Source organism: Gallus gallus, chromosome Z, assembly GCF_016699485.2.
Source record: "Gallus gallus isolate bGalGal1 chromosome Z, bGalGal1.mat.broiler.GRCg7b, whole genome shotgun sequence".
NCBI classification, from domain to species: domain Eukaryota; kingdom Metazoa; phylum Chordata; class Aves; order Galliformes; family Phasianidae; genus Gallus; species Gallus gallus.
In genome coordinates this window covers 7,261,796-7,288,734 of record NC_052572.1, presented here as the reverse complement: position 1 = coordinate 7,288,734, position 26,939 = coordinate 7,261,796, and the positions used below count along the sequence as shown (strand labels likewise).

General features: G+C 42.8%; 1 protein-coding gene across 14 annotated transcripts in view; it reads right to left on the bottom strand.

Annotated features, from left to right (window-relative positions):
• CELF4 (CUGBP Elav-like family member 4) overlaps window positions 1-26,939 on the bottom strand; it is a 725,820-nt gene that overhangs the window by 44,870 nt on the left and 654,011 nt on the right. For 6 of the 14 annotated variants that reach the window (XR_001463894.4, XM_015277428.4, XM_004937077.5 and 3 more), the window contains exons 9-11: window positions 17,769-17,834; window positions 15,992-16,072; window positions 9,879-10,022 (exon numbers count right to left, since the gene is read on the bottom strand). Coding sequence is in view for 13 of the 14 variants with exons in the window: in XM_015277428.4 (XP_015132914.1) it covers window positions 9,879-10,022; window positions 15,992-16,072; window positions 17,769-17,834 (291 nt within the window). In the remaining variant the exon portion in view is untranslated. The remainder of the gene's footprint in view (window positions 1-9,878; window positions 10,023-15,991; window positions 16,073-17,768; window positions 17,835-26,939) is intronic. The other 8 variants (XM_003642925.6, XM_025144828.3, XM_025144829.3 and 5 more) reach the window with 3 other exon arrangements.

The following is a 26,939-nucleotide window of genomic DNA, read 5'->3' as shown; positions in this document are numbered from 1 at the left end:
TCCACTATACACTCATATTTCCAATGCTTATACACCCATCCTCTAGATAATGGAAGTAGAAAGGATTTAATAGGAACACCTCTTGATGGGGTTTAACACAAGAGTATTTTGACCATAGACTTTATCTGATTCTAATCAGAATATCTTGTTCCATCTGGATTTTACTAACTCCTTTACAAAAATCAGCTGCAAGCTAGCAACAGGCATTTTATCATTTACTCAGATTTTCTTAGGCATATTTTATACAGTCATTTTTAAGCTGCTCTTAAGCAACTCTAGTTCAGTTATTTTCATTGTTTTTGATAATCTGTAGACATATTCACTATTAGAGAAATATTTATATATAAATATATACAAAACATATATATTTACATCCTTATACATATGTAATTAGTACAGATTGAGAATGGGGTTGAGGTTGAATTTGTTTGGGGATTTGGGGATTTGAAATTGGGAACTGAAACTGGGTCTGTTGAAGAAGGGTACCTGCTTTATGGGGATCTGCAACTTGTTTTCCTGAAGACAACCTCTGAAGATGTCATTACATATTATCTGAAGATGTTCATCTCATCTCATGCATTGGTTTTGGTTCACTTACTTGAAAAAGGAAGATACTGAATGCACCAGTACATTATAACAATGATAAGATTGCAAAATGAATCACTCAGGAGTTAAAAATGCAAGAATTGATATTATCTATAAAACTTTAATTTTGTATTGCTTTGTATATGCATTAAGGCTTTGCTTCTAGCCACATATTTTTGTATTTTTCATTGCATGCTTGTTTTAATTACAGTGGAGAATGAATAACAGGGTGACGAAGATGGCAATGGATCAAACTTAATATTTCTGGTGTTGGAATATAGACAGTAAATAAGGCATGGAAAGGATGGTTTCTTGGTGTGGTTGCACAACCAAATGCCGTGTAGGAGAAATGGACTTAATACCTATGTTTTCCATGATGTCCCAATTACACTGGGCAAGTAATATCACAAAATTCCTTAATAAGATCTCCTAGGCTACATTTTGTTACTAATAAATAAAATACACAGGATCTGAGTGCAAATGGCACATCCTGGCTTGTATCTTTATGTCTATACTCTCTTGCTCCAAAAAGAGGGGCGGTCTTCTCCGTACTGCTGTTTAAGGGCAGTCCCTGTACCTTGCCAACTCTGAGCCATGCCCAACATGTCCTGGCCAAACTAGAGCCAAAGGCATGGAAACATTAAAAAGATACAGGTGGTCATGGTAGTGCATGAACTGATATGCAGGGTCTCTTTAGTTTAGTGGTGCAGATGAAGCTTTACTGCGTGTTGCTCTGTGCTTCATGCTCTGTTGATTTGTGACTTGAGATTTTGCTGGTATAAAGACCATGTGTCTGTACCTGCATAAATATAGCATACCCTGCATTGTATTAAGTATTTTGAGACAACAAACAGACAGACCTATCATGCTCTTGGCATCTCAGCTGAGGCATCCAAGATTAATAAATAGTTTTGAATATCTTTCTATGTCTCACCATCCCCTTGGTGAAATGAGGATGACATGATCACTGTGAAAATGTTGTTACTCAGCCCCATGAACCTCTCAAATGCTCTATTGGAAAGGGCCTTGGGAAAACAGATGAGGAAATAATAATAAATTCATATTCGTAGCAGGGTTTGAGTATTGTGCATGAAGGAAGGCCTGGGGCCAAGCACAGAACTGTGAATATCTATTGAACAGCTGCTCAGTAACGAGCTAGCTGACAGACTTCAGAAAGCTGAAGAGCAGTCCTGTGCAGTGAATGAGAAAGGACAGACAGATATAAAGAAGTTGAAGATATATATGTGGGAATGGTTGGATGGTTGGATGGATTGATGCAGACGTATCCATTCTACAGATTGAATTTGCCTTGAATGAGAGAGATCTTGGGAAAACAAAAATAAAAACAGATGTAATAGATAGCCTAAATGCTCTTGTAGTTTTGCAATCTCACAAGAGTAGGCTATGGAAAATTCACATTCAGCAGATTCAAAGGGATTGTCCTTTGAATTCAGAAATTGGGCTGCCTGATTCACTATTTCTTACTTCTGAACAGGAACTTCTGGACCAAATGAAAGTAGCACTACAGATACTCCCTGGCATTTCTACACATGGGAGTGTTTGCATTTGAAACATTATGTCCTTGGAGCACTGGTACAACCATTGCATATACTTAGGGTTCATCTATCTAAAATCTAGTAAGTATGCTGTGTAGACACAAGTGACACAAGTTCTTTTCCTATTCAAAAGCTGATGGTTTGGGTTGAAGCCCAGAGCATTAAGTTTTTAATCCCTTTCTCAATTCTTTTTTTTTTTTTTTTTCTTTTTCCTCTTTTCTTTCTTCTAGTGTTAGCTCTTACCATAGGTCATTTCCATTAGTCACATAAATGGCCATTCCTCCTCTGAAGTTCATTAAATGAGTAGCCACAAAGACCTTGCAGTAATTAGTTTCTCCATCTAATTACACCACTAGTGAAAATGTTTTAAATGATTCTGAGTGTATATGCGTAGGTATGTACAAACATATACATAGCTTCTAGAAATATTCTGGATGGACAGTATCTATCACCTGGGTGGAGAGATGGATAGAATAGAGATAGACACACAGACAGACAGATAAATAGAAGATAAATTCTGCTAACATATTCTTGTCTAATAAATTGTTAAGCAACAAAAGAAAGCAGAAATCCCTGTGTACAATGTATAGATTTTCTTTAATGTGAGTTATTGGGAAAAGACAGAGCTGTCCCTTTAACTGGAGAGCTGCAAACAGCTGTTCCTTATGCATACATGCTTGCTTGGTCTGAAAGTTTTGGTAAGTCAGTGCATAACTGACAGTTAGATTTATCTCCCCAATAAGCAATCAACATTATAATAAAGGAAAAATGCTTTCAGTGCACCTTTGAGAGTGCATCAGAAATTAATCTAAACATCAAATTAATTATAGTTTGTAAATGAATAGTGGCTCACAGCCCTAATACTTCTCCCGCTCCTCCTCCTCCCCCTAAAACCTCCCCCAACCAACTGCAGTGGCTGGAGGTGCTGTACAGTGAGTTTGATGAACATATCCTTCTCTTTCTTATTCACACAGCTCTTTCCTTATCAGCTGGAGAAATGTCCCTTCTTTACTCTTTGGAACTGAAGTTTCAGATTCTAGATGCTCTGGATTATAACAGAGAGCAGCTAGCAAATATAAACAAATGTATTTTCTTCCACCCTTCCTCTGGAAGCCCTAAGCACCCTTTTGATATTGTCCTGCTCCTGCTGATGAGTGTCTCCTTCTCTGCCTGTCTGTACCACATTCTTCAAGGTGGAGAAGACTGAACAAACCAGGGCTGACCTGAACCAACACATCCCAGGGGTCGGGCATGCTTACTATAAAAATCATTTCCATATTGTCTCAACTTAGGTACTCCACTTAGTGATTTCTTTCACGACACACTGAGCTTTGGTGTAAAATCTTTGGTCAAGATTCATTGCTAGTGCTCATGCAAAGCACAGGACAAAGACTAATTTCAAGGGCTCCTGACAGAAAGTCGACGGTAGAGACTTTTCTTAGGAAGTCTCAAACCCCTTTGCAGAAGAATCAGTGTCCTGATACACGATGGTAAAACCAAGGCACACAGATGAGTTAACCTATGATTGCCCAGATGGGACAGGAACACAGGACTGGAATTTCTTACTGTTGCATCACCTTACCCCTGGACATGCTTATTTCCCTGGATGAATTTAAGGACAACCATTTGCCTATTTATTTATTTAGTTATTTGAGAAACCACCAGCTTTGGCAGGGTATGTTGGAAGCACGATGTGAGCAAATGCTTAGCAATGCTTTTTTACTGATGTACCTCAGGGTGTTCTGGTACAATTCCGTGTCTTATGGAGTGCTGCCAATTCACTTTAGACCTGATCTGCAATGCCCCTACATCCTGGAGCCCTGCATAGCTTTCCTGATGCCTTGGTCTCTTGAAGTTTCTGCTCCTTCTGTTCCAGATTCCACTGTCTGTAGACTGTCATGACCTGCTTGCTGCCTTGCTTCTCCCACCCTGCCTTCTGTCACCACACTGAAGTCTTGAACTGCCACAATAGGTTTTTAATAACACAACAAAAACTCTAACTCTCAGTCCTTCTTCTGAGTTTCACTCCCTTCCTCACTGCTTTTCTCACCTTTAATCTCACTATATTTAATGGTGAGTGTTAATAGCTAGTAAAGATTGAGTGGGGAACAGAAATATTTAACGGTGTTATTAGCTACTATGACCCTTGTCAGATAGTGTTTATTATCTCTTTTGGCATCTTCAAGGAAGACTGGATGATTTTTCAAATTGGGTGGCCAATTAGAAACATCTGGGTGGACTCTTGGCAGGAATCTGGAATCAAACTTGACATCCATATTATACTAAGAGTCAAATGATGTTTTCTTTAGGCCAAATAAATCTGCCAAACCAAATGGTTCTATGCAGCCATAAGAGTTTGTAGACAAAGCTAGAATGCCCCTTGCTACATTTCATCAGATCACAGAATCATAGAATGGCCTGAGTTGAAAAAGACCACAGTGATTACCTAGTTTCAACCCCCCTGCTATGTGCAGGGTTGCCAACCACCAGACCAGGCTGCCAAGAGCCACATCCAGCCTGGCCTTGAGTGCCTCCAGGGATGGGGCATCCACAACCTCCTTGGGCAACCTGTTCCAGTGCATCACTACCCTCTGTGTGAAAAACTTCCTCCTAATATCTCACCTAAACCTCCCCTGTCTCAGTTTAAAACCATTCCCTTTTGTCCTATCACTATCCACCCTCATAAACAGCCGTTCCCCCACCTGTTTATATGCTCCATTCAAGTACTGGAAGGCCACAATGAGGTCTCCCTGGAGTCTTCTCTTCTCCAAGCTAAACAAGCCCAGTTCCCTCAAACTTTCCTGAAAGGAGAGGTCCATCCTTCAAATCCACACCTCCTCAATTTAGAGAGAAGGATTTGGTGAGGGACCATGTCAAACTTTCCCCATTTAACTGTGGACTTTCAAAAAGAGATGGGGTATCCCGGCATCATGTGAATATCCGTCTGGAATAGACAGAAAAAGTGAAAAGCATCCAACGGATGTGGTTGTTCACACCTGAGGTGTCAGACCACGCTGAGTTGAAGGAGGGAATCCACAGTGTCCCTGTGGGCATGAAGGAGATTATTCTCAGCCTTCTGGAGTCAATGGCTTCTGGGGAGAAACTGAAGCTGCCGCACCAGAGGATATATGGCACAGGCACAGAGTGAGGGGCTGCACATTATGGGTGTTATGGGGTACGTAGAGCAGAGTTACTCTGACAGCGTCTAATGCTTGATGGAATGCAAAGAGACAGAGCATCAGGTGCTCACTGCTATCAAGAAGAGGTGACCAGAGGAATGAATTTCCAAGTGCACCAGTATAACAATTCCTTTGGCTTTAATTTATCTACATCTCCTGTGACACCTTGGGGTAATCATTTGGCCTCTGCTGCTCCATCCACTTCCTCGTTTTTCTCATTTCTGTCATGTCTTCCTAATTAATATTGCCCAAACCTATCTTTTGCCTTCTCTTCTCTGTTAAAACATTTTCCTAGAACAGGGTTGCCTCTGCCTTTCACTAGTTTAATGTCTTCAAATGCCCTCTTGAAGTATATTCTACACAGCAACACTGCTCCTGAAATTCTGAATGTTTACCACAGAGGGAAAATTACTTTTGGGTGGGCAGCATGAAGAATGACCCTTCTCACACTGGCTTTAATAGCTTTAATTGCATCATATTACTGGAGTTTTCTTTTTTGCCTTTTGCACAAACCACTCACAATTAAATCATCTACACATCTCAGAGGGAAGTTTTCAATAGAACCACTGTGAACAGCACATTGATATATTGCATGTCCTCTGACATTTATTTATTTACATACGGAAGAACTTACACACATGCAGTGGGAAGCCTCTGTCTTATACAGACACAAAATAGAGCCCCAGGGTCCTGTAGAAGTTGATGATCAGGCATATTATGTCCCTGTGCAAGACAACCCAGATCAGTCTACTGTGAGACTGGGAGCTGCTGTCCAGAAAGCAAGGTAAATTAAGTGTAATTTTTTCTTAAGTCAGACAACAACAATTATGGTGGCCCTACCATTTTAATGGGAAAGGATAGCATGGCCTAGTGACGGTAAAAGAAGTGTGTGTAAAGTGGCTAAAAATATCAGCTGGGCATTGAGTGAAGAGCTAGCAGGAGAGGAGAGAGAAGGACAGAACAGTGAAGGGCTGTGAAAGTGAAATCAATAATTTTGAATACAAGAGGGTGGACGAGGCAGTACCTGAGGGGAATCCCAAGGAGATGCTAATATGGTCAGTGTGATGAAGGCTCAGGCCATGGGGATAGAGAGGGTGGTGATGAGTGCAAGGGAGGAGCATGGTGTGTATTTGGACACATTTCAGCTGCATCAGGATAGAGGGGAAAGTAAGAGCCAGAGATCTGAAAAACTGTAGGAGAAAAGGGAGGATCTGGGTCCAGATTGGATGCATGCAGCAAGAGGGAAGTCTTAGGCAAAGAAGCCTCCCTTTTTAAATTACTGTTTTTCAGTGAGAAGTCAGGTTTGTTTCTCAGGCAATCTCATATACTGCAGCAAGCAGACCTGCTACGGTAAACAACAAACATATTTTGACTACTTTCACGTTTTTTGCATGAAATCAGAGCTTCCCATAGTCTGAATTCCACAATGTTTGCCTCTGAACTCAGAAAGTCAAAGGCTCTATGACCAGAGTGTGTTTTTTTCAGTGCACACAGGTATTAATGGGTCTCTGCAGGATGTTGGACTCTGGGAAACTGGGAGAAAGGTTTGTAACTGGTCTCATTTTCTTCCATGTCTTCCCCTACACTACCCTGCCAGCAGTGGCCAAAGGAGATAATGCTTCCATCTCTGTGCTGAAAGTGCAGGGGAAGTGCAGGTTCAGAGACAAACAGGAGGGAAAAAAAGTCCCTTTTTGAGATGGTGCTCTCCTGACTCACTCACTTTAGGCTGGCTACTTACTAGTAGTTCAACAGTGACAGAAGAACAGAAAATGAAGAATTTTCTCTTTCTATGGGGGGGAAAAAAAAGTGAGATTTTTCTCCATGGAATTTTTTAAGTTTGTCAAAAGCAGGACTTCTTGACAATTTCTCTACAACCTCAGGCTAGACTCTGTTAGAGCAATTTACTTGGGATCTGCATAGCAGATACATTTTAAAAGGTCATATAATGGTGGAATATCTTTCTGGGGCCAGACAGCATTGTCCCCCCAGGCTACCAGTTGGAGAGCTCTGGCTTGTTAAAAAAAGTAAAACAGAATGCAAATGCTATGTTTTTACATGTTGAGTTTTGGGAAATGCCTAAGCAGAAAAAGGAAAGAGTTTTCTTACATTCAAAGTTGACAAAAATCCTTTTTTTTCATTTTGGAAAAAGTAATTTCTCCTTTTTTTACAAAAAGCAGGATTTTGGGACAATAAAATCAGCATCAACTTCAATGGACTTAGCAAGACAAATGAAAGGTCTGATTATCTCTAACACCCTCCACAGTTTTATGTTGCTTTAAACTTGAAGGTCAGCAGGGTGGGAGGTTTTGAAGAGCAGAGTGACATACTTGTGATAATTAGCTACCTGTACTTCTGCCATTTCTGTCCTTCTGGAAGTGTTGTACATGACTGTTAGTCAGTATCTTTATTAAATAAAAAAAAAAAGCAAAAGTCAGAGAAAACTGGGTCTTGACACATGGGATACGAAACTGACTGAACCTGGATGTTTGTGCCTTAGAAGTCAATATGAGATGACTAAAATCTACTAGCAATCTCTAATTCATCTTTTTGCTTGGTCTTGAGTCTGTACATCCAAAGTGCTTGAACATCCTAACATCAGCATCGGATGTTACTGAATTAAACAAGTTATGGTTAAGATTCTTCCAGTAAGACTCACGCTTAAGAAAAAACTGTGCTAAGATGCCCCAATCTCTGCTCAGCCACAACTTCACCTTGCAAGTGGCAATAAAGCCAGCCCCACAACCCTGCCCCACAAGCTAGGTATATGTTATTATCCTCATGAAGCCTTGCAGCCAGAGAGCTTTTGAGATAAGAGGAGATGTAGTGAATCTGTTTCTCACCTCACATCTCCATTTAGCTTTGCCTTTCCCCTTGCCAGTTATGAGAGGAGCCAGGCACAGTATTCTCCTAAATATTATTTATGATGGGAATAGCAATTTCACTGCCAAAGGTCTGTTTCTAACCTGATGATATCCTTGGAGCCTTAGTTTTTAATGTCACCTAGAGCTGTGCTGGTCTGCTCATTTTGTTATGAGCTTTTATATGGTTAAAACTCGGTAAAGAAGGAGGGCTCTGGAGTGAATGTGGATAATTCATAATTTCTCATTTGAACTTCCCAACTGCTTCTTCTAAACAAAATATTTTTTTCTTCATTTTTCCAGTGTTTGAGAGTACAGGAATCCCATGGTTACTGTTGAAGGGAATTGCTGTGTCCTCTCAAACGAGGGAAAAACACCCCTAGAATCAAAGAGCAACTTGGTCTGACCCTCTAGATGGCAAAGAGGAACTATGCACAGAGAAGATGCATAAAATTCTTGGAAGTACTGTCTGTCATGCACTATAGCCAGGAATGAGGTAGAAATTTTGGGATGTGGGCTGTCTGGGAGGGGAGTAGGGAAAGTAGCATGGAAAGAAAGCACAGTGTGGAGATTGAAAGTGACTTTAAATTCGAATTAAACTCCAACAAGTCTTAACTCTGAAAGTTTGCCTGAGAAACAGAGTCCAGATCAGCTGCAGGTAACAGGAATAGAAAAGCAATTGCTTGTACCACTGTAATTCTCAGGAAAGGTTTGCAAGGAGTACTGGGTGGCACAGAACAAAAAATTTCACATCCCATTGGTGCGCATGAGGATGGGAGAGATCCACAGTCCACCAGTGGGATAGTGCCATGTGGCAGGGTGGCAGGGTCCACCTGCTGCTGCACTGCCTGAAAGGACCTTCCATAGCAACACTTTTGCAAACAGTGAAATCTCACTGAAACACATGTTAGCACACAGCTGTTGGCAGGCTGATCCACCCTTGTGGGTGCAGACTGGGGTGCCCCTGTCTGGCGGACCACATGCAGCTGAGGCTGTGTTCCACTCATGCTCCAGCTGGTGGAGCTAAGCCAGCCATATGCCCAGAGCTGTGTGAGCACAGTATTTATTCAAACCCAGCTGAGGCACAGGGTGATCTCAGGCTGTTTGTATGTGCTGTAGCGCTGGCTCAGGTCTGGTGGGTTCAGAGCATGGTTGCTGGCATTTCACTGAGCAGCCATCCCTACAGGCATTCAACTAATGTTGTTCAGCCTTTGGTCCCTTTGCAGTTTAATGCATCACACCTGCTGGAGAGCTGCCCCTCAAGCTCTGTCTTCCCTTTGACTTCATGACCTGTTTCTGCTTTGCCTTGGATACAGAAATTCCCCTTCTGCCACATGCTCCCACTGCTGACCCCATCAGTATTTCACCTAACCCTGTGGCCTCCTCCATTTTGCTGCAGGTGCTTTAGTCTTTTCTGCACCCTCCTCACCTTCCCTTATGAGGCAAGATATTTTCCACCCCACCACCAGCAACTGCAGCACCCAGCTGCTGGTGAGATGCCAAACCTTCACCTCTAAGCAGCGCATACAATTCTGAGCATGAGACAATTAGGAGAGAAAGAGGGAAGGGGGAAAGTATTGACAGGAATAAATTGAGAGAAATCATAAAAGCTTAAGCAGAAAGAAAGCAGTTTGAAAGGTAAAGTATTCAGAGAAAGCCCTTTCCTGGATGAATCTAATTGTTTTGTTATCTTTACCCACCAAAGCATTTACTTTGGTTTGTCGCCCGATCCACAAACACTTTCGAGGAGATGACATTACCGAAAGGCAGGAACATCTGCATCAGCTCAGCATCCCCAAACTCCTGGGGCAGATGGTAGATAAACAGGTTACAGCCCTCTGGTCCTGTCAAGAGAAAAATAAGATCCATGAATAGAGTTAAGTGGGATATGAGAAAGCACATGGTGGGATTTACTTTGGTGTCTCATCTCTCTGTCTGGTGGGGGACAATTGTGTGTAAGCGGTCTGCAGAGCCCAGCCTCCATTTAGGGGTCTTGAAGAAAGGGCTCCTCAGTGTGTCTGACTTTCCTCACCTGGGAAACAGTGGGTGTGGGATGTGCTTTCTGAGTTTTCCTGGCTCATCTCTTTATTGTTACCCCTTCATCCTCTTTGGAAAACTCCATGCCTAGCAACATGACATCTGTCATAATGACCCGTCCTTATTCTCTCATGTTGGTCTTCAAGACATTTTCAGAGGAACAAAGAAAGCAGAAGACTAGGAACTCAGAAAGTCGCCATGTGTCTGTGTCAACTTACTTAGCACAAACACCAGGATAAAACACAGAATCAGAGAAATGCAGCAGCACAGGCGGCCATGGAAAAATAAAGCAGAGGAAAAGAACAAAAAGAACAATATATGTTGTTCTTGGTTCTCTTTGTTCTCATTTAATCTGTAGAGTTTTGGGTGACCATCCCCTAACCTTTACTTCTCTGGGTCTGCATCCAAATGTTTCATTGTCTTTCTGGTTCCCTGGTGAAGGCTGAGACATCAGTAGAAAGGAATACAGAAACCCATGGACTTGTTTTGTTTTGTAGAACTTTGCATTCAGTCCCCACAGTATGACTCACTCCAAAGACTCCCCATAATCTAGACACTTTGGTATCATTCCACAGGTTTCTCAAAAGAGATGATAGATGGATTCCAATCCAAAATCCTAAACTTCAGGACAGGAATTGCCTTTTTTTTTATTATTTTTATTTTTTCTCCTCAGTACTGTAACAAATACCCAGAGAAGAAGTCTTTCAGTGCAGTATGCACTTTGTTAATGTTGAGGCATGGAAAATGTTCTGTTGGGATTGCATTTTAGGGTAGAAGATAGAGAATCTGCCTCTGGCTTAGAGTGTGACTTGTATCACTGCATATAGTGTGCAACACAGTGAACACAAATCAAGAGGGAACATTTGTATACAAGTGGTTTTGTTGGAAAAAAACCCAAACCTTTGGATCACCAGCAACAACTGTGGAGTCTTAGGAGGCAGGGATTTTTTTTTTCTTGTGGGGGGAGATTATTTCTAGGGGTACTTCCAGCTGCTGCCCAGCTCTACGCTGACCTCCACAGGTAACTCCAGCTCTGGTTTGCTCATCAAGGTCCAGATGAAGGGGAATTAATGCATGCTCCTTGAGGGTAGGAGGACAGAGAGAAATAGGATGCCCTCCTTCCAGTGAGCCCCTCACTGAGCTTACTTTCCCCCATTTAAACCTGGAGCACAGTGTGGGGAAGGAAAAGGTTTTTTAACACTCTTGTTTTCTTCATTGGGGCATAATTATGGTGTCATAACACAGCAAATTACAACTTTGCCTTTCCTGTTAGAGAGAGGAGTTTGCCTAGATGCTCCCACCTTTTATTAGCCATTATTCATCCCCCCGGCTGGCAGGAGAAGTACGGCGAAGTCAGGATTCTGACAGATGCCCATTTAAAGCTCATTAAAATTCCTGGGCCTCAGCATGATTGAAGTCACAGGCTCTCCACATTTCCTTTTGGATTAATGGAAAATGAAGCCCTAATGAATATTTGCTAAGCACAATTTTCCCCACTAATTTGCTAAAAGGACTGTCATGAAGGAACAGCTGATCCTTTGCATCTCGTGCATTTCCTAGAGGTCATGGGGATGGTGACTGAGTTTCTTCCAAGTGGGGGGGGATACTGGTACAGTGGAATAATTAACCAATTAGGTACCCAGTCATCTGCTTAACTAATTTACTATTGAAACTCAGTGGCCCACACTCAGGCTCCCCTATTTCATGACAAACTTTTCATTCTTCCCCTCAGCTCCTGTCTGCTTCTTCCTTAGTCTCCACACTGAGCGACTGTCCTTTCTTCAGTCCTTTCTGCAGTTCAGTTACATACAATGCTGTTACTGGCACAGTAAGCTAGATATGAAACAGTCTGAAAATGTTAAACAAACACCAACACCCTTCGGTGTCTGTTAGAGTTGAGAAAATGCTGCCCAGGAGAAGACTGTGGTCCAGAATAGTAGGGAAAATTTCTTTTCTTCATCTGAATGTGCCCCAGAGCGCTTCTGCTGTGGGATTTGAGATCTGCATTATTATGGAATGGGTAAAATCTTGGCTTTACTGCAATTAGTGGCAAAATTCCCACTGACATCACCAGAGCCAGCAGTTTGCTCTGTAAAACTGGCAAATTCTTTCAAAAATGCCAGCTGTATTTCCTGGGGTCTTGGATGTGTTGTGCATGAGTAGAGATTCTGCCTGCATGCGCTGAGAAATACCTACTAAGGCATAAGGCGGATCAGAAGGCACACAACTTCATCCACACCAGGCTTGGAGGCTGGGCTCAAGGAGAGAACAACACTTAGCTCATCTTAAAATCAGCTTTGTCTACAGTGCTTGGACACCAAGAGAAAAAGGCCAGGAAGGATGTGAAAAAGCAGAGACCAGAGCCCAGTTCTGTTTTGAAGTGGGGCTTTGAAACTCATGCTGTGGCTTCCCATACTGACTCAAACATTCAAGGCCAAACTCACTCCATTCCCAGCTACAGAGGACTTTTTCTAATTTCCAATGCTGAAAGCTCCACCTGCTACTGAGAAACAACCTGGGGTAGTTTGATTTGTTTTATCATCCTCACATATGAAAATTCTGCCATTAGAATTTAACAAGCAATTTCTTGTTAAACCCATCCATCCGTAAGTTACCTATCACAGTTAGACTCCTTGGTAAAGAATTCACAAAACAATCTCTCTACCTTGTTTTTTCCTTATTCCTGAGTCATGTTAATTTTGTCAGTCTACAGTAGACAACATAATTATGCATATGACCATCCCTTTGTGCATATGTATATATTTTTGAGAGACTGAATGCATGAATCGTTCCACTCAGAATGCTATGAAGAGCAAAGTTAGTTCTCAGTATACATATGCAAAGAGTTTTAAAGGGATCAAGATTATTGGGACAAGATTGCTATTGGTATGGCAAAATCTTAGTGAAAACTTTACTGCAAAGAGAAAGGTCTTATTTTGGACTGAGTTAATGGATTACGGAAGATCGGTACAGTTGGCAGTTCAAGGCTGAATACAATACTAAAATTCTTTACTAAGCACTTTACTTTGGTTTTCAAAAGGGCTATAAGTCAGCTCAAAATCTAACCCTTGCAACATTTTATGAGACGAGAACCAAGGTTCATTTCTATCCTGACACCTACCACGGCTCTTAGTTTTATTGCTTTAAGTAATAGGTATTTCTGCTCATTAATACACTGGAAGCACAGATAGTCTTGATTCAGACAAAAGAAAAGAAAAGGTGTAAGAAACACGCAGTATACGAACGGTTTGCATATTACAGGCAAACCATGTTGGATAATAGGAACACATGTGTCTGGAAACACTGAAACATATGGCACAGAGATCTGTTCTGGGTCTGTGTTGATTTGGCTTGGTTGGACTTGAACTGCTAAGTCATTGCTCTGCCCATGCTCATTGCTGTCCAGCTTGTGGCTAGTTATTTAGGATTGTGACAGCAGTGTCCCAACCTATCTCTGGGTGTCAACCGTCAACATGAGTAATTAAAAATGAGCTGTCCTGTAAGGATGTACGAAGTTTGCAAGCCGTTGTTTGTCTGGATGCACAGTAAGTGGGATATATACCTCACCTCCACAGCAAACACTCAGAGGCTGTAACTTGTTGCCTATTCCTTATTTGCTTGCTATTTAGTCCTCAGCATACTTGAACACAGGAGTCACAAGCCTGCCCTACTTTATTTTAGTACCTAAGTGTATTTCTGAGTTTCACAAACTATGTCAAGATGAGTAATACAATACAAATTTGAAATTACCCTCAAGTTTTGCCTGGTTGACATGGTCTGAGTTAAGACTTTGTCTCTACCTTTGGTAATTTTGGATCTGTTCCATCCTATGCAACCCATCAGCTGCCAACTGCCTCAGCACTCATGTGGAAGCAATGACTAATCTCTACAGGAATTATGCAGCAGCCAAGCAGTCTGGGCTTGTTATCCAACCAGGATTCAGGAGCTGAGAGTTAGCATCATTATTAACAATGTGATCATCAATGTTGTTGTTGTGGTAGGGTAGGTTCATTAACAAATCAATGTTTGCGCACATCCTTGCAAACATAAAGCACTCTTTCCAGCTTTGAGTATTGTTATTATTAGAGTTCCTACTTGCTGCATCTTCCTGTTAAAGGGTAGAGAGGTTTGACAGTCTTGACTCTCTGCTAAAATGCAGTGTCGTGTCTTAGAGATTCTCTCTCTAGCATATAGTAGAGAAAGCCACAGCAGACAAGCACTACATGAAAATGGAGGACACCGGGAATGGCTACCTGCCTTGAATCAGTGGTTCCTCTTCTATACCTGGCCCCCAATCATCCTTGACATCAGATGCTTATGGAAAGGAGCAAAGAGTTATGAGATAACTTGTCCACTGGGTGACACTCACCCTCAACCCACAGACACACTGTGCCTTACGAACATGGGGATCTTTGGGCAGCGGTGCTCAGGGTGTGCACAAGTTACTCCTTGCTTTGGATTGTTCCTGGCACAATGCTATGTTAAGCAATGATCTGCTCTCCATTTTGTCCTGTGCTTAATCTAGCCCCAGTAAGTAATAAAAAGCAAAGTCCTTCAGCATGGGGGAAACATCTCAGTAATGATACACTAGGTCTGTGCATCTGTTCTCACAGCAGGGATGTGTACTAGAGCTAATCAGGAGCTGGAAGTTGTGTTCCCCAGGAAATTCTGACATCAGAAAAAAATTAATTCCAAATTAGATCGAAATGCTGACATTTCTAATTTTCTTGCAAAATGAGATTTCTCCCCCAAAGTAGTTCTAGGCCATCGGAATGTTTTAGTCTGATAGTCTAATCTTGATTCATTTTGTTCTGACTGTTACACTGCATTAAAATATTAAATGTAATTATATATATAATAACACATATAGAATATATCTGAATTAGTGATCTAGTAAGGAGTAAAAGTTGAAATATAATTATTTAAAATGAGGGTCTCTACACAAAACTGAAGCACCTGACTTAAATGCCTCACTTAGGTAAGCAGTTTCTTGTCCAAAGAGAGTAGTGGAGGATGGCTGGGGCTATCTGAGCAGGTTGCCCCTGAGGTTCCTACTGTTCCCTACTGGCTGTAAAGCAAACATAAATGACTCCTTTCTTCATTTAAGCAAGTCTTTGGTTGCCATGCATTACATGATGCAGATACCTCCCAAAACAATCACATGAAACAGTGGGAGATTCACCTGTCTATGCTTTTAATGTCTCTAGTGCAACCATCCTGTCCCATGTACTACATAAGTCAGGCTCCTCTAGTAGTCAATGTAAAGAAAAAGGTACCTTTGCTACATGAATAATCTCATCCTCATACAGATATTACTCTCTAAAAGGGCTGATTTGCGTTTCCAGGGAGGCTGAAAGGACTAGATCAGCTCCACTTAATAGCAGGTGCCTGAAATTACATTACTGGCTTCTAATGAAGGATCACCATTATTTGTTTCCTATTAAATTCTTTATTCCGATGCAATTACTCTCATTGGCTGTCATTAAAAAACCCCGCTGGATGTTACTTCCCACACTGCTAACAGGCCTTTCCATGGCCCATGCATATCAGCATGCTCCTCTCCCTGGGATCTTAGGAGATCTTGGCAGGGATTTCCCATGAGGATGTTTGCAGTGTGCCAATAACGCCACATATGGAAATTGAGAAAAGACTCAGTAGACTAGGGATTCAGAGCAATGGGGCATTTAATGGATGCTCTCTAGGTGTATGAGGAGGGAAACCAGTGTGGTGGAGATGGCATGCTGGGTGCAGAGAAAACAACAGACCACTCACTCACCTTCTCTCTGTTGCTGTGGTATCATGGGAGGTGGCTGTGGGAACGCTTGGCTAATCTGGCCATAAGCAGCAGGATAAGCAGCTGTGGAGAAAAGAAAGAGAGCGAAGGAAAGGATAGATTTCAGTTCTGAGAAGCAAGAAACTTTCACATCAAACAATCATGCGAAGCTGGAGACGGGCTGTATTTTAGACACCTCGTATAGCCTGAGATATAATAGAAGTGTCTCAGTGGTTCTTCAGGTAGTAGCACTTGTCCCTGAGCATCCATTCTCCCTTCAACTTTGTAGCAGTAGCACCGGGGATAGCCATGTGATCTAAACGGGAGTCTAAATGGAGATCCATGAGGTCTCCCCCACCAGAGATGGGTAACAATCCCAGGAAGTACAAGAAAAACACTCATTCTTGAGCTCAGCATGTTGATGACTGTGCTGACTGGCATGTGCAGAGCCCTTGCCCATGTTTTTCTTTTGCACTCGGATTTATACACATGCTTATAATAACAGTTCATGTGTATTCCCTCTCTCACTTACTCTACAGAGAATATGCACAGAAGCACACTTGTGCATGCATTCTCGGATATACATTTCCTTTCATGTCTGTAGACACTTAGTCTTCTACACAAACACAGTGGAAACAGTGTGCAGCAATTAAACAATTTTCCCCACCTCAGCTCCCCCACCAAGCAGACAAGGGGAGCCATTCAATACCACAGATGGTAGATGATGTGCCTTGCTGCTAAAAATACAGAGTACGGGTCGCCTGCGAGCCCAGAGAGAGGGGGATAGGGGCCATGTGTGTGCAGAGGGGTTAATTAACAGCTCAAAGGGTTGAGCTGCTTCCCATCTATCAAACCTCACAAGCAATAAATGACAATAACTAAAATACCGGCAAATGAAGCCCTACATGGAGAATTAAATTAAGTTTCCAGATACAGCACTGACATGAAATAATAGCCATTCCTCAGCGGGAGCCCATGATTGCTCCAGTTACCACAGGAAATAATGACTTCGAGGTGGCAGCTTCCTTGCAGTGTTGGCCATGGACACCTCGCAAGGGGAGGCTGAACACAGCAGGGTCATGGTCTGTACCAGGTCACTTTGGCTGGTGTCAGTCCATCAACTGCAAAGGAGCTGCTCAGCATACAGAGACGTGAGAGTGAGAGAGGTCTGCCCACTGGAAGTTATGGAGAAGCTGCTGGGAAGCCAGGAGTATATGCAGCTTCTAGGCAAGCCTCAAATCTATACCTACAGCCACACCGGAGCTAGCCAGTGCTGGGGTGTCTCACCTAAGCCTAGCCAGCAGAGTTCAGACATACCCTACAGAATGGGCATGTGCAGACTTACATTGACTGTGCCCTGCCAGGCGCAGTTGCAGTGGTTCGGCACTGTCTATTTGCCCACCTGCACTACTCACTGCAGCACTCAGGAGACCCCCAGGTCTTCTGTAACTTGAAGTGGCTGCAAACCAAGTGGCCTGATTTTCTGCTTGCTTGTCGTACATTCTAGGGAGGCCTGACCCAGTTCTGTCAGTGAAGATGCACCAAGGTACAGCTCAGTGGGAGCCATTCCCCAGTGCTTCATGGGAGGAGGTTGCCTCCTTAGGGAGAGAAGACTCTGGGTCTTTAGGTTTGGTTTCATGAGTACAGCAAATTGAATCTAAAGATCTGTGGTGCTGGTGTCCCCACCTCAGGATCCACCTCCCTTCCCACAGCCCCCTTAGCTGTGTTTACAGAATTTAGAGAAGAAAAATGTTTACTGGGAGAAAGTGTTAATACTAACGACCTGCGTACTGCTGCACTCCAGCGTAGGCTTGCTGCAAGGGGTCTGCTGCAGTGGGGCTCTGTGCTGTGGAGACAGAATAGAGAAGGAAATAAGGGATTAAAACAGAGAAATAGAATCATAGAATATCCCAACTTGGATCAGACTCCCAAGGATCACTGAGACCAATTCCTGCCTCCACACAAGACCACCCAAAATTCAAACTATATATCTGAGAGCAATGTACAAATGCCCCTAGAGCTCTGGCAGCTCAGGGCCATGTCTGCTGCCCTGGGCAGGCTGTTCCATGCCCTGTGGGGCTGAGCCTTTCCCTACCCCCCAGCCCTCCCCTGGCACAGCTCCATGCCGTTCCCTCGGGCCCTGTCACTGTCACACAGAGCAGAGCTCAGCGCTGCCCTCCACTCCCTGTGAGGAGCTGCAGCCGCCATGACGCCTCCCCTCAGCTCCTCTGCTCTGGGCCCAGCACACCCAGGGTCTCAGCTGCCCCTTTCTTTTCCCTAAGAAATGTGTGCTGTGAGATAGACAAACTCAAAGGCTGAGGGTCCTAGCAGTGGAGCAGCTCACTCATTCTTACAGACAGGACTGGTGCAGACCCCCCATGATGGCCAGGAGGGCTCTGTCCCCAAGCTTTGCATTTCCCTATGTGACTTTGCACACGGCAAACAAACCCCTCTCCACCTTTCTCAAGTTTCATAGCCCACCTCTAATCATGTAGATTCTTGGCATTGCTGCAGTCAACCCCAGAGAGCCCGCATCCTAATCCCGGACTGATGCTGTGCTAGGTGCTGTGCAGACTCAGATCTCAGTGACAGCTACCGGCACATGAAACTTTCAATCAGAGCAGAAAACAACAGGGGCATAGCAGGGGGAAGTAGAAGAGAAGAAAGCACTGGCTCCTGCTATCCTGACGTCCCTTCAAAAGACCCATTGCTGCCAGGCAGCCCCATTCGAAGGGGAGAGGCTCCTCGGAGGGGAGGGGGACACTGCTTGTCTGCTCCAGGCAGGATGCTGTGAATCTCTGCGTAAAGCACGCAGTCCCTTGCTGGCTTCAAAGTGCATTTTCTCTCTTTACAAGTGTGCATTCCTCCCCCTTAAAACTGTTTATTTTTGTGAAACTTTGAAGTGTAGCTCAAATACAACCAAAGCTAGTTAAGATATTTTTTTTCTTTTCCCTTTTGGTTGATAGGGAGAGAAAGAGAGAGCAAGAGAGAGAGAGAGAGAAACGTGTTGGATAAGCTCTTTCTTTATCTGCAGCAATAAAATATTTAAAGCAAAGCTTGGCTGAACCTCCAGTCCAAATGTCACCTTGGCCCTAATATTTCACTTCTTGTTATGAGTTTAATTTGTATTTATTGGTGCTGCATAGTTCTACATTTATGCAATCCCTCTGGCTTTGTACTTTTAGGATGTTCCCTTAGGGAGCTGCCGCTTCCCCCCACCACTTCCCACTTTCTCCTTTCCTACAAGGAGGCTAGTGGAAAAGGCTTGGAGGGTGTGTAGATGTTGACCTGCCCAAGGGGGGATACTGGCTACATGCCAAAATGTGTGATTAGGTGCCAAATGAGTGCTATGGATCTGAAGAAAACAGACAAAATGCTTTGTAACTGATACTATTACAGACTTGCCTTAATGTCAAAGATTACCATTGATCATGATGGTTTGTAAGGTCTCCTAGTACACTTATCTCCCCACATGCAAAGAGGAAGGCTAAGACCAAGACCAAACAGCGAGGGGAGAAATACAACTATCTAGCTAAGTCTTGGAGGCTCCTACTTTTATGATATAACTAGATCTCCAGGGGTGGTGACAGGAAGAAACAGGTGAGACTGTAGTCTTAGGTTGAAAGTTGGAGGGTTGAATCACTATCTGACTTTTGGCAGGTCCCAAAGCATATGTGTTAAACAGGAAAGTAGTGCACTACTGTAAGGATTTTCACTGATAGAAAAGAACATGAGGAGAATTCATTAAAACCTCTGGAGATCAGCAGAAGCATCATAGGGATGGAAAGTTGTATTTTTAAAGTGTAGATGCTCCAGGAAACTGGAAGAAATGCTTGCAGAACATAAAATCTCTTCTCCATTTACTCTTGCCTTCTTGAAGAAGGAAGTGACTAAAGTCCATTCTTTCTAACCTCCACTCAAAATTGTTTCCTTCTAAAAACAGGCTGTTGAGCATATTGCTCTAGAAAAAAACTGATGGTTACAAAAGACTGAGTGACACAGCAGTTCCTGCACTTCTCTGAGAGAATGGTTCTTACTAACTTGGACCTTCTAAACAGACCAAGATTATATGCTTTCAGGTAGAAGGAATATCCTGAGGAAAATGAAAAAGGAAATATGGTAGAGGGAGTAAATCTTTATAGAAGAACCACAGTATTGAAGTCTGAAGCAAAGGAGATGATCTGCTGTGTCTGCCCTAGAAGCAACTGCCCTTTCTTGGTGACATCTACCTGCTTATACAGCTAAACAAAGAAATCCTCTTTGTTGCTCAGGAGGTACACACAGAGCATTTTTGTTCTCTGCACTGGATTAGTCTAGCTGGATCAGAAGGTCATGCCTGTCAGAAACCACAAATCAGCTCCCCAGGAGGGCATGGTATAGAAGGAGCCTGAGCTGCTGGGCTGTGCAGGCAGGTGCAGAGCACCTGACTGATGTCCTACATGATTGCAGTATGACTGGAGAACATTTCATCCAATGTGTCCATGCCAACAATGTGTCCATGCTGACATGGCTTAATCTTTTCATGGCTTAATCTACATGGCAGGCCATGTAGAAAGATAGTGTAGAAGCTAACGATGGAGTTGGACATGCACTGTCTTTCTCTGACATGCACACAATTGGCAATGCCTGCCTCTTTGTAGATACAGGAGAAACCATGGTGTGACATCTATTCAACTGTGGTCCTTTTCTTTTTTTCTTGCCTTAGGTAGGCATGTGTGGAAACTGTCTGCTCTCCCAGCTACAGTTGAGCCTGTCTCCTGCCCATACAGGACAATGACAAAAACTTCCAAATAAGCTATATTATGAATTCTTGAGATTTGCAGGCTTCGCCTTTCCTGAAGGGAACCCTACAATTCTAATTTTGGTTTGGATCAGAATAAAATCTTCCTCACAGTTAAACACCTTTTCCTGGACTGAGCTCTGGGTTTACAGTTTTAACATGAATTAAATCCCAGTGGGGCTGGCCACTTTTTCAGAGAGAACACGCTTCAGCAGCTTTAGGAGCATTACATTGTTTGGCCTTTGTGCCAGTGATAGAAACTGAACGGGGCCTTCTGGTTCATTGATGAGCTGCTCTCCTTACCCCATCCTTTGGTATCTTGTCTGTCTTTGGAACTATATTCTAACCACTGTAACCAATCCATTCACTCTAGGAAATATACACTGAAAATCACTGTTCACATTTAAGATTAAATACTAAAACTGTACAAATGCTTTATTTAAAGGGTTTGGAACAACAAGCATTTAAATGCAGCCTTTTTCCCTCCTACACAAAGCTTTTAGAGTTCATTATGGTAGTATGGTTAGATTGTGGTTGGACTCGATGATCTTTAAGGTCTTTTCCAACCCGAGCAATTCTGTGATTCTATGATTATTTCCCTGTGCCCTTAGGTGGCAAGAGGTGTACGTAACTGGGTGTTTCTTTCTCAAGGGACTTTTTGATCAGTCAGAATGTCTTCCTTGCTCCTAGTATACAGAATCACAGAATCAGAGAGGGTGGGAGGGCCTTCTGGAGATCATCTAGTCCCACCCCTCTGCTAAAGCAGGTTGCCCAGAGCAGGATGCACAGGAGAGCATCCAAGCTACTCAAATTGTGTGATATACCTTTGGCTCTGCATCTGTACACCTTTTCCTCTGCAGCTGTGCTGGGGCTGCCTTTGTTTCATTATGACCCTAAACCACAGAATCACAGAATCATAGAATTGCTCAGGCTGGAAAAGACCTCAAAGATCATCAAGTCCAACCTCAACCTAACCACAGTACCCTAACAACCCAATCCATGAGCACCACATTCCCCGGAATAGCTGCAGTGCCACATGGAAGCACAGTACATATGCTCTGCTGTAGCAGTTCTCTCTTCAGAGCCAGGCCTTTTATTGGCTGGACTCTCTCAGCTTTATAAAAGACAAAGTATAATGTGTAAGATAAAATCTACTGTAGAGTATACAATGGTGGCTTTAATAAGACACCAAGTTGACTAACGTGACTTTTCTCTCTTTTCTCTAGAAATCACAAAGCTACCATGAGCACCAAAACCAACAGTTATTGGTCACCTTTCTCCAGCAGCCGTCTTTGAATTTTCTCCTTCACTGCCAAGAGCTGACATTCTTCATAACCCAAATTCTATGTCTAGGGGTCCCAAACCATCTATTGCTCCCAAGTGAAAGTTCTCCACTGACACTGAGGGAAGATCCAGTGTTTATTTAAGTCATTACTTAAATAAATGTCAAATAGTGACTAATCTGATGGAGAGCTGTATGATGGAAATCAATACAGGACTGAGTGCCCACAATCTGAGGCATATAATGAATGCCTTGTACTTCCTGAAGCTCAGCTGGACAGCAAAGACCGCAATGACTTGGAAAATGATTATGATTAGAACTTAGATTCCTCTGCAGTGAAGGAAGTCATGGACACTCCAGAAGAGGCAGAGAAGGAAGATGCTAACGATGAGGGCAGTGGCATTCAAGATGTCAAGGACCATAACTCTTCAGTTACTGCCAAACCAATAAAGCTAGACCATGCAGCATCAACCAGAGACTGTGGCCAGTCTGAAGCATTCTATGAAGAGTTCTCAGACACCCCTGACAGGAATAATGATGTTTCTAAGAATGTAGATGAAGATGAGGATATATATATACATAGGTGACTGTAGTGAAACCAAAAGCAAGGAGAAAACTTCTAACAATCTAAAATTGGTTAAGGACAATGGTGATAGTATGGCTGATGGTGATAGAGATTAGGGTGATATCTTTAGAAGTCAGTGGCAAAACTCTCCCTTGAATCAGTCAGATTTGATCAAAATTGGAAATTATATAAGTAAAGAAAATGCCAGGTGTTTACAGCTGGTTTGACATGCAGGACTGCAACAGTGGCTGAAGAGTCCCTGGATGCTCTTGGGAGGGAGTGAGGCAAAAGCACCCCTGAGCTGCAGCACCAGATCACTTGTGGAGGCAGAAATCCCAACCTGGGTGTCTCTATTTTATTCAGACCCTCACAATCTATCTTGTCTACTTGGGAAATGCAATTGTAGTGGGTCACGAACTTCAGGGTTTTAACTTGGGAGTTCTTAAAAATAAAAGCGATGACTTTTGCTCACTGATGAACTCATCTTCCTTAGCTCTGAAGCAGATGAAAATGTAACTTCAGTACAGTGTATGTGACCATGCTGGCCAGCATGGCCAGGGAGTACAGGGGACACAGACTGCAGGGCTGGCTGGGTGTCCCAGTCCAAAGCTAAGGTAGCATGGGCAGCCATGAACATATCTTCATGCTGCTGCTTATTGTGCTGGATGAATTAAACTTAGTGAAGGGCATAACTGTCTGTGCTTCCAGTTGTAGTGTAGATGAAGCCAATGGTTGGTATTGGTCCAGAAACCTCTAGGCACAGATTAAACATTTGTAGAAGCTGTGGCCATACTGTGTTCAGTAAAGTGACAGCTCTCTTATGTATTAATGACCTGTGTGAAGTTCAGAAAGGGCTCAGATGTACAGGGGGCCCATGATTCAGAGCTAACCCAGGGGCTGCTTGTTACGGTAGGCTGGAACATATCACATACAAAAATTCAAAGTGATGGGAAGATGTGAGTCACTTCTGTGTCTCAACACGAGTTGATCAGGAGAGAAAGTTGCTTTATTCTTTCATAAGATGCAGACAACATAATCATGCTCCACGGAGGAAGGAGAGTTACCTTATCTCAGCAACCCTTTCTCCCCATCCAGTTTCTCTTTTACTGTAAATATCAGTCAGTGTGGCAACAACTAATAATTATTTTATCCCCGAAAAATGATTGAACAAATTCAGAGGCGGGGTAAACTTTTTGCATCTTGAGCCTTTCTCTCAGCTCCTTATTACGTAATGCAAGGTATACACTGAGGATCAGCTGGTGAAATGAAGTGAAAAAAGCAGAGAGGCTCCTGAGAGGCCAGGGAACAAGTACCAATCATGTCAGCCCCACTGAAGTTAGTGTAGACGTGCTTTCCAGAAACTGAGGATCTGGCCTTTCCAGGGCAAACTATAGGTGTACTGTGAAAACAGATGCTAACAGTAACTTCATTTGGCAGCTCAGGGCAAGAGCCTTATCCCTGGACATTGCTTCTATATTAATTTGATAATTTCCATATCTCCATGGGAAAAATTCTGCTCAGATACGATTGTCGCTATGCAAGACAATCCTGGCCAAGATGCCACAAGGTGACCACAGCAGATAACCTTCCATAAACCTGGAGACATAAAACAAGCCAATGACCTACTATATGGCCATAAATATAAATTTAACGAAGGCAGCACTTATTCATTAGGCAGAAGTCAAGAAATGACTCCCAAGTCCTTCAAAGAAAGTAGATCCGTTAATGTCACTTTCCGAATCCTCTGCCTGATGCCAAAAACCAAGGATGATTTCCCAAGTCAGCATGAAATACCACTGCTTTAAAATTAAAACCAGGAAGCTTTCTTACTACTCATATAATTCTAGATTTAAGTCCAACTTTTTAAGGCAATGTTCAGCTAGTGTTAGACATGGCATTTAGCTTTAGTCAGACAATGAAAGAATGGAGGTGGCAGTAAGAAACATGCTGTTAAAAATAAATAAAATCAGTTTAAGTGATGTTCTATAAAGAGCGCCTCCTGAGATGCCTGTAACCTCATGTGGAATCGGCAATGGAGCTATTATGTGGGTGCAGCAGGTGGAAATGGTTGTAGGAGAAAGGGCAGAAATCTGTTGTGATTGCTCAGTGGTGTAGATCAGGAAGAGTTGCACTGAAGCCAGAGGAAGCGGTAAGGAAATACTGCCTGGAAACAAAGTGCCAGTCTCCTCTGAAAGACAAAAGCAGGGTCTGGCACATTTGGGGCCCCCTAAACAGCCTAAGATTTCACTTTGGTGGAAGGACTAAGCAAACCTTACAGCTAGGTGATATTGCCCTCAACACCTTTCATTTTATTTCAATAACTGCATTTCCTGGCAGCCACACTTTATTCCATCTATTTCATCCTGTTTTCCAGCACTGCTTCCTGCACAGATCTACCAAAACATGTTATCACCTGGATCCACAACTTTTTGTTCTGCACCTTCCATTAATTCCTCTCACAGTCCAGAGGTGTCTTACACCTCCCCTAGGAATACAGCTCTGCCACTGCAGCCTCTGGGAGATAGATAGGGATGGAGGGTGATCAGAGGGTGACAAGGCTGTTGGGGAGGGGAAGAAAATGATAGCAAAAAAAATCCATGCGAAGGGTAGGATTAAGATAAATAAATAAATAACTGAGTGGGAGGGCTCTATTCACCTTCTTAAATCCAATTTAAATCACTCTCTACAGGCCTAATCTATAGCCATAATTACATCATTTCGTACAACAAGCTTGTGAGAGGTCTTAAGAAATTTATGTAGATTAAAATTCATGGGTGCCATAGTACAGATCCCATATTATTAAGATTGATTAGGACAGCTGATGCTGTGATTAAAGAAGCCAGCGTTTACTGTTGTAATTAATTAGGTATTCAGACACAACAATAACTGCAATAATAGAAAGAATGTGCTGATCCGGCAGAAAACAGAGACTGATTCTGTGTTTTATAGTCTCATTTTGCCATTTAGGGACTGGACACCACTCAGTCAAAGATGTGTTGTCCCATTGTCTGTTTCTGTTCACATCAGGGGAGCTCCCCTGCTCTATCATGTGAGTTGGAAACCATCTCAGGTATAGTAGATGAGTAGATGTTTGTTTGGGACAACAAATGAGCCTACTATGAAATTCATATAGCTCATCACTGGAAATCAGAATTATCTTTAGTATTTTCCTTATGGACCTGCCTCCAACCCCATCCAAAATTGGTCTTCTGTTGAGATAGGACAGTAAGAATCATGTCTGGCCATGAAGAGCTTCCAATGGACAAAGCAAAGAAAAAATGCAGAAGAATTGGAAATGTCACAAGGTGGAGGTGGCTGGCCAAGGTGACTTCCTAATTCAGCAGCAGAGCCAGGACCAGATTTCTCTACCATCGCCTGAGCTCATAAACATATATATCAGGGTCAGGTTTTAAACATAATGGAGCACTTAACTCCATGTTTTTGGGAGCTTACTTTAAGTGACCTCTGAAAAAAAAAAGCTCAAGGTGTTAACTCACTTAGGTGCCCCTCCTCTGAAAACTTTACCTGTTAGTTAAATACAAAGTGCCTGCTTTGTATTTACACCTTCTCCCAGATCAGAGGAGAAAATGCTTGGGCTCTGAAAAGGCTCCCACAACTGCCTTAAACAACCTCATTCATTATGTCTGCAGTGTGATCGTTCGAAGTACACAGCATCATTAAAGTAGCTTAGACTACAATTGAAGATGGCAACTTGTTATTATATTTTTAATGAGTGCATTCCTTCACTTATTTATTTTACCAGTAAAGCGTGGTTTATGGCACGTGGCAGATTGTTACAAATGGGTCAAATAAATGCTTTCCAGTCATAATGATGTTTCAGAAGCTCACTGTTGCACTTTTGAAACTGCTGATACAAAATATGAAAGTGAAAGCTCATCTCGGGATTTATGGTGGACAAATACAACAAAGCCAAACATTTCCCACAGCAAGTAACTAAGCCTAGGGGCTGCTGAGCCAGGTATTTTCTAGGACATGGTGTATGACTGGACTGAATGTTATGGGGATTGGACCTTTCCTATAGGTGACTTTGTTATTCTTCTCTTGTTCTTGCTCTTTTCTTGTTCTCCTGAGTCACATCCTCTGATAGCTTTGAAATGCATGCAGTGGGGTGGTAGAAGCTGGTTCCTTTCTCTGTTGGCACAAACGAGTCCCTGATCCAGGCCAATATCACTGGAAGGGGTCTACTGAGACTAGGACAGATCCCATGACCAACTGGTTTGGAACAGCAGCCTGCCCATAAGTAGTGCTGCTAGCAAATTGTCAAGGTAACAGATAAGGCTGTTGTATCAGTGTGTTGGCAACT